The following is a 13931-nucleotide window of genomic DNA, read 5'->3' on the forward strand; positions in this document are numbered from 1 at the left end:
CGCCCTCGACTCCCAGTCTACCAGCCGCGCCGGTCCGTCGCCTAATCACAACTCCAACCCGGTCAACCGCAACAGGAGCCACAAGAATGTGAGGTGGTGCTGGAGATGAAGGTGATCGAAGCCAACGACCACTTATACACCCGCGAACTGATGCGGTGGAAAAAACTTTGGTCTTTTTTTAACATTAATTTTATAACTTTATTTGCTTAGACTGATTTGAAATATTCTTTATTGAAAGTGTATAATGTATATAGAGATTTGTCCGATTTAAGTTAAAACAAAAAATAATAAAATTATACGCAAAGTATATTTTATTGAATTTAGCTATTTTTATCAGTACACGGAAGCGTCGCGACTATATCTCGCGGATCGTCGGGCAGTGGTCGAACACGTAGTTGGGGGATTTTCAATAAAAAGTTTGTCTTCACATTAACATTGTTTTATTTATTAATTTGTGTAAAAAATTTAACAATTTTACCAGGCTAAGGGTTAAGGGTTATATTTCCCACGTATGGCACTTCAAACATCTGTTCTATTTTTGATGAGTAAGACATTCAATTGTCATTTTCGAAATGTTAGCCTGGTAAAGGGTTAAAATTGTATAATTATATTTTAAATATTAATATAATAAAATTTGGGACTAGCTGAATGCAGCACATGCACAAACAGGCGGCAAATGGGCAGAAGCTTCCCCCTCCTCCCTTATTGTCTACATTCGAAAAGAGTTAGTCAGACCAAGATATTAAGCGATTTTTATAGCACAGACGCGCAAATGTTATTTAAATACATAATTTCATAGAAATTTGGAATTTAAAATACACTTGCACGTTTGTGCTATAAAAATAGCTGCATACTTATCTTGGTCTCACTCTAATGTCATTTACATATTATTGACTAATCATTGACTATGTTTATTTGCACATACAAGAGTAAGAAATAAAATAGCCTACCTAACCTTATAAAATTATTTATCATAGGTACATTTATAACCGTTTCGGTGCGGTTGGCACGACAGGCGTGTCATCAATGATTTCAACGTGTGGCGCATGACACGACAGGCGTGCGATCATATTCTATGGCGTAAGGCACGCCTGCCGTGTCATGAAATAATTGTTCGCCGCCACAGCCAAAAGTTTTCGAAGTTTACACAACTCAGATATAATATAACATTTAGATTTTTACATTACAAGTCTTATATATTTCGTTCGTGTGTAATTATTCCTTTACGAGTAACATGTTTGCTTATCGTTATATACTATACTACTACACTGATTGTTTTGTAACAAAATTCTGCCATGGAATTTTGAACAATACATACATCTTAAGAAATAAACACACGCATTATACATCTTTAAATTTTAAAGTATTCTATCTATCTATCTTTGTATATCTACATCATTTATATCGATGGTCAAATATTCAGAACTATACTAGACAAAGTTATGCAATCATAGTTAATAACACAATCGGCACAATCTGTGTCTGGTTAAGACACATATTTTAAATCACTCAGAAACAAATGTAATTTATTGTACCTGCTAGGTATATTACTCCGTAGTCAACTTGGCCAATACAACTCTTAGTGCTGCTAATCGTGTATTAGTTTAACTAGCAGGTACAATAAATTACACAATTTATTCCTGTAAAGGAGGCGATTCAAATATATGTGCCTTATTATCCTTATGCCTTACATTAGCTTTCTAAGGTGAATTTAATAATTACCACAGCATGGCCTCATAGGAAATAAGACTAGTTTGCTAGCCTCTGCTTATATAGTAGATAAGTCTTAGTCTTCTTCTATACTACGTAGGTACGGGGCATTGGGTAATAGTTGCATTATCAGCTGGTAATGTAGCTCCTTGAAAAGCCGGCAGTGTTATTTTCATCGCCGTCGTCGGGAGTACGGTCTTCGCGTATAGGCACAGCACGGATCACAGATCAGACAGTAGTGGCCATGGTGGTGGTGTAACTGAAACATCATAAGAACTGGTATTAGAATTATTACTATACTTACTATGTACTAATATTACTGTTTGACATCTTCATTACATTACTAGGAATTTCATTATTATTTAGAACAGCGGTAGGCAACAGGCGGCCCGTGAACCTCTCACTTGCGACCCGCGAGCCCCCTTGGCTATTTTGTATGTAATATTGACAAACGACAATGTTTGATAAAGTAACACATATTAACAAAGTGCGGCCCGCTTCAACTTTTTAACTACTATGTGGCCCTTGGCTGCTAAAATGATGCCGACCGCTGATTTAGAATACTAATTTTATGATTCTTATTTTCTTTAGACGCTAGTTTACAATGACTTCGCCATTTTGAAAGTTTTCGACGTGTAATAGTTACATGTCGTTGAAGTGTCGCCGGGAAACAGACACACACCAACAATGCGCGTGCTATCCCTGTGGAAAGCGTATCTAAGTATAAGCCTATAGTAGGACCTATGCCGATGGTTGTTGGATCTGTCGGCGAATGAAACAGCTTTCTCGTCACCCCCCAATGCAAATCTACACAATGGATGGTTAACTTCATAGCTACAGTCCAAAACGCAGACATATTCGCAGACAAGTGGCCGTCCCTACAACGTAGTATCAGGATTTTTTTAAACTCTGCCTATGTTACTTAATATCAGTTTTTTTTTAAATATCTAGGTAACTTAGTAATACATAATATGTATGTTAGAGATAGTTCGAAAAGTGTATACATATTTATGAATTTTATGATACTGACTATGTATTATTAACAGTATAAGTGTCTTGGCATCTTGCAGCTGTAAACTTATACTTAGTGTTTGCCTGAATAAATAAAAAATAATAAAGAACTGCAAATCAGTGTCCATAACACTAAGTTACCTTTTAATATCCCAAATGTTAGCTCTATAGTGGAGCGCGCCTTCTTTTGTATGGCGTTATAGCCTCGGGGATTCTTCTGCGGCGCCGCTTGCAGAAATCATAAGGTGTCCCGTGTTCCCGCAGTGGATACCCGGAGTCTTCTAAAATTATAATAAGCACATTATATTAATAGTGGGTTAATATCTGCCTAAAAACCATCGCTGTTGTTACGGAACCTTTCCTGAAGGCCGCAATGGAAACATTTATTTGTAACTAACACAAACAAACGAAGAGTCTCTCACCCTAAATGCATATACAATAAGCGGCAATTATTGCCGTTCTGTCAGGGATAATAATATAAAATAAGACACAATTATATTCCTATTATTTCCGTCCTCCACATTTTGCAACTAGAGTTAGACCAAGATAAGGCTGCAACGATATTGATAGCATGCACAGTGTAGGTAAGTGTTATTTATGCGTCATAATTTCATAGAAGTTTGACGTTTAAAATAACAGTTGCACTGCGTGTGCTATCAGAATCATTGCAGTCTTTTCTTGGTCTAACTCTAGGGTCATTCGAAATATTTCGTAAATAGTTTCCGTGATGAGCTAAACCTTTTAGCAGCCAAGGGCCACATAAGTACATAGTTGTTAACAATGTTGAAGTGGGCCGCACTTTATTAATATTTGTGAATTTATCAGATATTGTCGTTTGTCAATATTACATACAAAATAGCCAGCAAGGCTCGCGGGCCGGGCTGCAAGCGAAAGATTAGCAGGCCGCATGCAGCCCGCGGGCCGCCTGTTGCCGACCGCTGCGTTAAACCATTAATGAACCCCTGACGTAACATGTGCATCTATGTCTGTCTGTAGTACGTAGCTCCCAAACACACATACACTCACACAGGCTCATTGATCTTACTGTAGGATCGTTTAGTGTATGATTAAGAACACAATATATATTTATATAAATTATTAAGTTATAACATACCTACCTACCTAATGTGCGCTATTTCGCTGGTACCACATGCCCGCTGCTCGAAGTAGTCTTGACTAATGCTATTGCTACATATGAAGGCGTCGTGGGTTGCCCTGCCGTACGACGCGTCCATGTTAATGATGTAGTTGACTTGTTCCCATATCTGAAAACCGAACGTTACATAATGTTAATTTATATTTCACCATAGTACGAATTTAGTTAGCTTAGCTCCCTTTTGCTTGTATTGTACAATTCTAATTTATTCCTATTTTTTCAGTCATCCACATTTTACATCTAGCGTCATTCGACAATTTTGTAAATCATTTTTTCCATGATGCGCTAACTAAACGATTAATTGATTGTGTGTGTGTGTGTGTGTGTGAATTAATAAAAATGAACACACACACACACATACACACAGGGTTGGGCAGTATTTCAATTACATGTATTTGAAATACGTATTTGAAATACATTTTTGTATTTTGTATTTGTATTTCAAATACTACCTGGAAAAGTATTTTGTATTTGGTATTTCAAATACTGCACTCACATGTATTTTGTATTTTGTATTTCAAATACTTCAAGCATCAAAATACATTTCTACAAAATACATTTTATTAAATTCTATAATCCTAAAATGGAACGTTTATTTAAATATAATGTACGACTTGTACGAGGGCAAATACAATGCGCGAGCTATTCTGCGCGGAACTTTTCTTCAACAGCCAGGGTATAGGGTCATTGCAGTAGTTTCCGTCCATGCTCTAGTTTTAGACTACTTGACGGATTAGCAAATAATATATTTCATTTTTAATTTACTATTTGCGAAATATAATTTTGATATCATCATCATCATCATCATCAGCCTACTCTCGTCCACTGCTGGACATAGGCCTCTCCTATTGCACGCCATTGAGCACGATTTGCGGCAACTCTGAACCAGCTCTTGCCAGCCGCCTTGCGAAGGTCATCGCTCCATCTAGTCTGAGGGCGTCCTACGCTACGTTTGCCGATGCGCGGACTCCACTCGAGAACTCGTCTACCCCAACGGTTATCGGTTCTACGGCTAATATGATCGGCCCACTGCCACTTCAGCTTGCTAATCCGGTGGGCTATGTCGACGACTTTAGTTCTCTGACGGATAACTTCATTTCGAATACGATCCCTCAGAGAGACTCCGAGCATAGCCCTTTCCATAGCTCGCTGAGCGACTTTGAATTTATGGACCAGTCCTGGTCTGGTCCATAATTTTGATATGTAGACAGATATATATTTTGTTTAGACATTAAGGATTGAAATCAGTCCAAATTTGTGCAGCAATGTAGGTTTATATTCAAATTTCGTCAAGTGGACGAAAACTAGCGCAATGACCCTATAAGTGTTTAGGAAAGGATATTCGTTAAAAAAACTAAATGATTAAACAAAAAAATTGAAAGGTATTTTGTATTTTGTATTTGAAATACATTATTTTAAACACTGTAATTTGTATTTTGTATTTCAAATACCCGTCACCAAAGTAATTTGTATTTAGTATTTCAAATACTTTTAACAATGTATTTTGTAATTTGTATTTGAAATACGTGGAAGCCAGTATTTTGCCCAACCCTGCATACACACACATGCTGATTAATATTACTGTGGTATCGTAGTGCGTGATTAGAAACACCAAATATATGTATATAAATTATAACACATACATACCTAATGTACACTATTTCGCTGGTGCCACACATGCCAGCTGCTCGAAGTAATCTCGACTAACGCTGTTGCTCCATATAAAGGGGTCGTAGGTTGTCCCACCATACGACTTGTCCACGTAATTGATATGATCCCGTATCTGAAAACCAAACGTCAGTTGTTGTTAATTTCTGTTTCACTTTAGTACGAAGTTACAAAAAAAGGAAGTCAAATTCAAATCATGAATATTTTAGAGTAGGTATACAGTAGTATACACATCTTCTATAAAGTCTGGAAATAAGTAATGTAAGGCTTAGTAAATTAAATAAATTAATAATCCATACTTTCATACTAATATTATAAATGCGCGTAAAAGTGTGTCTGTCTGTTACCTCTTGACGCTTAAACCCCTGAACCGATTTGGACTAAATTTGGTATGGATATAGTTTGGGCCCCGAGAAAGGGTTAGTTTTTTTCAATCATCGTCATCATCCCACGCATACGATGTCGCGGGCAGAAGCTAGTAATTAATAAATATCTTGGACACGGCGCGTATAGTACCTACGTCGATTCCTCGCACTGCGGCCTTGACCACCGGCAGCTTGGGCCTTGCCCCGCTGCTGGCGGCATTCTAGGTTAGTTTTTTTTTATAATATGTTTATATATTTTTTATTGTTTTGTGATTTTTTTTATATTCTACTTATATATTCAAATCGTAAAAAACCTAAAAGCTAAGACACAAATCGACCTAGTCCAATAGAAAGCTAAATAAAGCTTGTATTGTGAGTACTAAATGAAGATATAATTATACAATAGATAGAATAATATAAAACATTCATAACTCCGGATCATATATCTGTGATAAACACAGAAATAAATACCTTTACCAGGATTCGAGCTCGAAAATTCCTCTTTCATTGACGGGGTCACTACCGACTGGGCTAAGAGCCAGTTTAAAATTAAAATATTTTGGGATTAGAATAAACTGGTTAAGATTATTATTCCACAAAATTATTTTTACACACATGGAAAACATGAAATATACTGATCAATATATCAACCTCCTAACAGGATAAAGAGGCAATCTTTTTTTATAAGATACACTAAAGAGACAACTTTCAAAACATTATTACAATAGTATACAGTAGTATAAATAAGAGGTAGGTTTTTTTATAAAATTGCCCTTCAAAACAAGCACAGAAATAGACAAGCTGTTTTAGCTGCTTCTATTAGACTAATAATAATAATATATCTGCCGGAAATAAAATTGCGTATCATTTTATTAGGCAGTCGTCCGTTTTATACCATTTATATCCCTTAGCCCAGTACTTATCATCACCATCGCTTGCACGCATTAGCCTAGTTAATTTTAGATACCATCAACTCTCAATAGTCCTTACACCCTGGCGGATGCTGCCTCTGCGTGTGTTCCATGACGCGGGCAAGGGCAGCATCCGCTCGGTTTACCCCTTACATTTCATTAAGTGTCAAAAGGGACTCACGTGTTGCCTACGGCTCCGCGCACGCCTCCCAAAGGTCCGGAACACCATTGTTCCGTGATGGAAAAGATATACAAGAAGCGGTCTTCATATTCCTATGGCCCATGAAGGGTCACATGTGTGCATCGAAAACCCCTGGAATGCAGAATGAAATTATTAGTACTTAATTTATGAAATATGATATAAGATTAATGTGCATTACTTCTAATGTACAATGTATGTATAACTATTTTTTTGAGAAGAGCCCTGCTAAGTATTTACTGAAATACTGGTTAAGTACTACTTAGCATCAATTATGTATATATGTATACTTCTTTTAGAATTGGGTAGATACGTAATTATTGTATGTAGGTAAGATTACCTACATATAAGGAACACTGTGTATAGATAGAGTGGGGGCTAGAACAACCTTAACTGTAAATGTTTTATGTATTTATTTATTTTAACATTTCAATCAGGTAAGAAGACCCATATATTACAAATACAATTTGACTGGACAATTCTTCTTTTTAAACCCAAGTTTTTTTTTAACAATATCTATCAGTATATTTTATAAATTCATATTCATTCATGGCATATTAAGTAGTACGTGCCAGGTACTCACAGTATTATTTTATCTGATATGAGGTTATTATAAATAATGTAAACAAATTTCACTTACCCGGCTTTAATGATAGCCCATACTGATAAGACCGGGGTAATTTAGCAGTTGGACACCGCTTGCTGAGAAACAGGCATCCATTTGGTCCCGGCCCACTTCATCTTGATAATCTGCCTGCCATAAAAGTTTAAATGGAAAAATAACGTAGAAGTACACTACTTTGCGAACAACTCAGTTTGAATCTCGGCATTATTTATTTATGTGATGAGCACAGATATCTGTTCCTGAGTCATTTGGTGTGTGTTTTCCATGTGTGTATTTATTATATATCACAACATAAGCCTTCTTGAGCTTATTGTGGGGCTTTGTCAATTTGGGTAAGATTGTCCCATAACATTTATATACTTACATATATTATTAAATTAATATCTTCTGTATAATACAAAAATACATTCTATCAAATGGTATATTATTTTAATTAGATACTGACAGACACTACATAGCTTCCCATGAAGGTAGAACTTTGAATACTTGAAACATACATCTTGCAATGCTCTAGACCTTTTATTGTGAATGTTCAATGTTTTGACTATTTGATTAATGACTTACTAAATAATCTAAAAAGTATACCTTATTGAACAGGGTCCTACAGCTATTTCGTCGTGGATGTGGAAATATGCAGCGTGGTATTTACAAACTCCGCGTCCAGAACTTTCACTTAGCGGAATTTTTCTCGCATTAGGCACCTATAGAAGCGGCTTGTTGCCGGATTTCTTCAGCCAGGTTCTCTTGCGACAGAAACATCTTTGTAATAGTTCACAAACAAACAGTACAATTTCACGCAGCACGACACAATCAACTATAATAATAAGATACACGAAGGGCATGATACCCTATTATGACAGAATGAAATTGCCAGGTCATGAAATTGAAAAAACAGGAGCACTGCTTTGAAACTGCGAGTTGATAGAGCATAATCCCCAAATATCTATTTATTGATCCCGCTGCAGTGCTCAAAAACCGAGGACATTCAAAATATTTGCAAAACAATGCGCGGATTCACTGCCACAAAAACGGGATAAAAAGCTGAAAGCCGAGTTATCTGGCAGCACTATGGTAAACGAAAGAACAACGTTAGCTCTTGAGGTAACGTGTGTTTTGACAGTTCTTTACGAATTTCGTGCTGTCAAAAACTCCGAAAATTCCGTTTCGCGGTAGGTCTATGGAACGATATTCGATCCATAATCGTCTTTCGAACGGGCCGTTCGATGACGGCTGTCTTCGCGGTTGCAAACCGTGTTTTATCTGTCAGAATTGCCCGCAATTGACGATTTTCGGTATTCGCGGTAGCCCCACTGACCGCCATCCTTGTCGAACGCGTGTTAATTATTTTCCTTCTCGCTCAGTGTCAGCAGTCGCGGTGTTTTCCAAACTTTTCACGCCGTAAGCTTGGTAATTAATGTGTAACTGTGAATTAGTTTTTCAAACGTTTGTCTTGTATAGATAAATAAAGTTTAATTTAATACATTAGATTTGTTTTATTTTACTATGTTTCTACATGAATAACTTAAAATTAATGCCGTTAAAATAATTTTCACCGTTGGTTAAAATTCTCCCACATTTTAAAGTTTGAGAACCTGTAAATAGCATGATGACGTAGGCCCGTGTCAGTTAGGTCATACGCGAATCTCGGAATAGAGTACCAGGCGGAGTATATTATTATACCATGGGCAGCAGCCAGTATGCAGCATTGACGCTGGTGCAGTCTCAATTCGAATGTAACACTTTTTTTTTAATCATTTATTTACATATAATATATACATAACTACTAAACGAAATTAATAACTAGCATAAATCTAAAATAGGCCCCTGAGGCATTGTAAAAAGGATGCTGGCGGCATTTCCTCGCTGTATCGCAATGCTGATACGTTGTGCGACGTAGCCGCCAGCTCTTCGGTCACCAGTTACGTCAACCAGACACTTCGCGATTTCTGCGATTTCTACACTTAATTTAATTAATGTTTTGTACATGTAACATAACACACGTTGTGGTATTACTTTAAAAGCACTTTGTATTAAATTCATCCCATTAGTTCACATTGTTTGTAAATTATTTTCATCAATGACTTTGAAAATGGAAATCCAGTTCTGAAAATTGAAACTTATTCCTGTAAGCTTCAATTGTAATGTAATAATTCAATTTTAATAGGATAATTCTATAGAAAATATACGTTATCGGACTAATTGTTCTGAAATGAACATGAATTCTATTTACGAAGAGCGGATTAATAGAAAATCCGTATTTTAGAGCCTATAATACAATGGAATAGTATATTTTTAGAAGCCGAATAATAACAATAGCTGAGAAATTATGAATAGGTAATTTAAAACACCCGTTTAGGTATCAAAAATTGAAATAAAAAGTTGAGATTAAATTAAAACATATTTTTTTTAATGTTTATTACTGACTTTATATGTAATTATATTTAAAACCAATCGCTAACACTTCATTACACGTTTAAAATAGGTAATTTTTTCTACAATATGGCGAACATGATGTAGAGAAAAGTTATGAGAAAAGTAATATTTGTGAAAACTCAAAAAAATAATTTAATTAGATTTCGCTATTTTTGGGGACTTACTCGTAGAGATATATTTCAAGGTAGGTACTTAATAAAAATAATAATGTATTTTCATCGTACGTTGTTTTTTGTATCCCACTTAATTAAAATAAATCTCTTGGAGTACCATCCCTAATGCTAGAAACTCCAAGAATTAAGTAACAGCGAAACGCCACACTGGGGTATTGTGGTCACAGGTAAGTCTACAAAAGTAATGACACGTACCTAAGTAATGTTGTAAAGTGCTGTTTGTAGCTACTTAATATTTTTATCTACAAACATATCATAAACCCTCTATGACACCTTCAAAATCCGTAAATAATGGCCAAAAATCAGAATAATCCTTATCTAACTTGGCTTCCATTTAAATCTCAATTACTTTGTCGACAAGGCATACCTACCTACTCTTGGCTCATATTTCACATTTATGTTTGGAATATTTATTCGGAAAACCAACATAAAGACAGCAGGGACATTATCTAGACACTTAAATTACACACTCCATTAATAATATCTTTAAACAAAAGGGACATTAAATTTATATCTCAAATTCCTGAAAAATCTAAGCGTAGATTTAAAAGCAGATTGCCCGGGTATACAGTAAGTTAATACATTACCCGGGTGTTTACCCGGTTCTATTGTCCGGGGCCGGAACATCCGGCCCGGATGTGGGAGGCAAGTGGTCAGTATGTTTTACCTTTTATTCTGGTGTTGCACGGCGTATCTTTAATATTTAAATTATTATTTTAAGCCAACATGGCCATTTAAAGGATCAGAAGGGTAAATCACTGTGTGGGTCTGTCTAGTACGAAATTAAAATAAATATAACCTCTCCTGGCAGTCAGATAAAATGTGCCAAAATATTGGGACCGAAAATTAACGTGGTACCATAGATTAGTGTATGTTATTACTGCGTGGTACCACGCATGTACGAGTACCTAAGTAGTTACAATAAAATGTCTTGTTTTTTTAAATATGAAAACTATATGCAAATTGATAAAAATTAATCGCTGCCTCCGGATGTATATCTGAGCATCAAACGTGCCAAGAACATTTCCCTGTAGGCGGTCACGGGGTGGCAAGATACACCGTATCGTCCAGTACGTCCGCTTTTACCCGCTGTCCGGGATTTCCCTACTCTCCCCTATAACTAAGGACATGGGCGTGGCGTTAGCTAATGAATACCTTCTGAAACTCTGGGGTGCCGAAAGGATAGAACAATAAGATTATAACGCAGATAACTTGTTTGGTGACCCTACCTACGGACCAAATACCGGTGAAAGCAAATATTTGTCGAACACGAGTATTAATATTAAGCTCCTAATTCCTAGATGTTTACAAACAGCAACACATTCAATAATTGAATAATCATTTATTTAATTATTATAATAATTGTTGCCATTTTAAAAACCTTACTACTATTAAAATAAGGTCTACAATCGATTCTTATAATCCAAAGCTGTGGAATATTATTAATCACTTGAAGATTAAGACGGAAAATACTAACGATCACTTTTTACTTAATGTACTTACTTACTAAACACATTAATAAATTATTAAAGTTGTTGCGTCACTTTCAAATTAATTGTCTAGTCATACGGACCTATAGTTTACTAGTCTGACTCAAGAAAGCACTAGAATAGAATGCGGTTAGTTCTGATTATAATTCAAATTATATCACTTTTCATATTGCGTTCAAGTGAATCTACTAAACACAGTGACGTTAGTTCTACAACAGATCCGAAAGAGCGAATGAATTTCACTGAACTTTCACGCGAATGTGGTGTTTACGCTGAAGAATTTGAAGTGGTGACTGAAGATGGCTATATATTGACGCTCTTCCACATACCAGGGAAGAAGAAACCGGTACTATTGGTGCACGGAATAGGCGACACTTCGAACACTTGGGTCCTCAGAGGCAACAACTCCTTGGCTATAACCCTGGCGCGCGAAGGCTACGATGTATGGGCTGGAAATATAAGAGGCAACCGATATGGAAGGAAGCATGTTCATCTCAATCCAGACACTGACGAGGCATTCTGGGACTTCAGTTTTCACCAAGTGGGCTTATTCGACTGGCCGGCGATGATCGATCGAGTGTTGAAAGAAACTAAACAAACAAAACTCAGTGCAATTGCACATTCGCAAGGTACAACATCCTTTTTTGTTTTGGCATCCTTAAAACCAGAATATAATGAGAAAGTTGACCCACTAATAGCTCTAGCTCCTGTAGCATTTCTAGACCATATAGGACCTGGTATGGCAACTATAGCAAAAGCAGGTCCCCTTATTGCAAAAGTCCTGAAAATACTACGGGTCAATGAGATATTTGCTGATGGTAACGCAGATAAAAAGCTCATGGAATCATTTTGCACTCTAGGAAAATTGACACAAAAGATTTGTACAATTTTCCCCGTGGGTATAATAACTGGTATCAATCCAGATGGTATAGAATCAGAATTTATTCCACTGTTGTTTGCTCAATAATTCGCTGGTATTTCACGGAAAACTTTAGAGCATTACGATCAAATATATTTTAGTGGAAAATTTGCTGAATTTGATTACGGACCTTCAAAGAATGTTCTTGTTTATGGAAAAATTGCTCCTCCGGAATATGATTTGAGTAAAGTGTTTACCAAAACTGCCATTTTGTATGGTGAAAACGACATGATGGCAACGATGGAGGATGTCCAACACCTTGGAAGACTTTTGCCAAATCTAGTTTACATAAAGGCTATAAAAGATAAGAAATGGACCCACATAGATTTCACTTGGGGAAGAGAAGCAGATAAGTATTTATTTGGAGACATAATTGAGTTGTTGAATAAAAATGGTCAATGACAAATATTTTTTTTTATTGTTTTCTCTCTAGGGCTCCTTTTAACAAAGCTTATATATGACCGAATGGTTTTATTCCTAAATCCATCACCGACTCACTCTATCTCTTCCTCTCCTACAACTCCCAATGTTCACTTCGCTCTGTAAATTATTTTTTATTTTAGTGAAATTACGTATTTTTAATGCTTTAAAAGTGACTTTTATTTATTCACCAACATTTATTTAAATTTCACTTTAGGTTTTATCTTTCTTCGTCACTTTGTTTGTAGCAAGTTTTTTCTGACCTAACTACGACGTTATTATTGACAAGTTTTAAAATATCGTTAAAATGGTAAGTTTAAAAAAAATTTGAAGTTATTCTAGATGTAATAACCTAGATTACTTTTACAATACAATTTTAAAACACATTCACAAAAAGTAATTACAATGCCAAAAGTATCGATACAAAGATCAAAGCGCAAAGAGAAATTGAAACGCATTTTATAGCCGACGAGACCGATAAAAATGTATCAATAGTTCAATAAAAATTCGAGCGTTTTCACATTTAAAATATGCGACTCAAACCGTTTCACAAAAATCAAAAGGCAGAAAAGGAATGCACGAATTCCAGAAAAATGTTTTTCTTTGACAAAGTGGGTGTGCCAGAGTATATGTAGATTCTTTTTAAATTTGTCTCGCATTGTACAGTCAGCTGCAATAGCTGCTAAGCGGGTGACGGTGTTCAAAATGATCTTGACGCGACTTTATTGTTAAGAGAATAAGAGCCCGTCAAGGTAATTTTGAACACCTCGCCCACTTAGCAACTTCTGCTGCTGACTGTACATGTGAGATAATCATTGCTTTTTGATTGGCCAAAGGATCCGCGTGTGTCC

General features: G+C 36.1%; 1 protein-coding gene and 2 long non-coding RNA genes across 4 annotated transcripts; 1 reads left to right on the top strand and 2 right to left on the bottom strand.

Moving 5' to 3' along the window:
• Window positions 1–712: 712 nt before the first annotated feature.
• On the bottom strand, window positions 713–3982 carry LOC134798578 (uncharacterized). 2 transcript variants are annotated; one of them, XR_010145223.1, is made up of 3 exons: window positions 3844–3982; window positions 2863–3002; window positions 713–1969 (listed from the first exon to the last, which is right to left on the bottom strand). It is a non-coding gene; the product is annotated as an uncharacterized LOC134798578 (long non-coding RNA). The 2 variants fall into 2 exon arrangements; XR_010145222.1 differs by having other exon boundaries at window positions 3840–3982.
• Window positions 3983–5525: 1543 nt separating this feature from the next.
• On the bottom strand, window positions 5526–8607 carry LOC134798579 (uncharacterized). The gene is made up of 4 exons (XR_010145224.1): window positions 8231–8607; window positions 7661–7774; window positions 7003–7134; window positions 5526–5660 (listed from the first exon to the last, which is right to left on the bottom strand). It is a non-coding gene; the product is annotated as an uncharacterized LOC134798579 (long non-coding RNA).
• A 3345-nt stretch (window positions 8608–11952) lies between these two features.
• LOC134798580 (lipase 1-like) lies at window positions 11953–12828 on the top strand. The gene has a single exon (XM_063770950.1). It carries the CDS (start codon window positions 11974–11976, stop codon window positions 12706–12708), a length of 735 nt encoding a protein of 244 aa, XP_063627020.1. The 5' UTR covers window positions 11953–11973; the 3' UTR covers window positions 12709–12828.
• Window positions 12829–13931: the final 1103 nt, after the last annotated feature.

This window comes from Cydia splendana, chromosome 17 (genome assembly GCF_910591565.1).
Source record: "Cydia splendana chromosome 17, ilCydSple1.2, whole genome shotgun sequence".
Classification (NCBI taxonomy): domain Eukaryota; kingdom Metazoa; phylum Arthropoda; class Insecta; order Lepidoptera; family Tortricidae; genus Cydia; species Cydia splendana.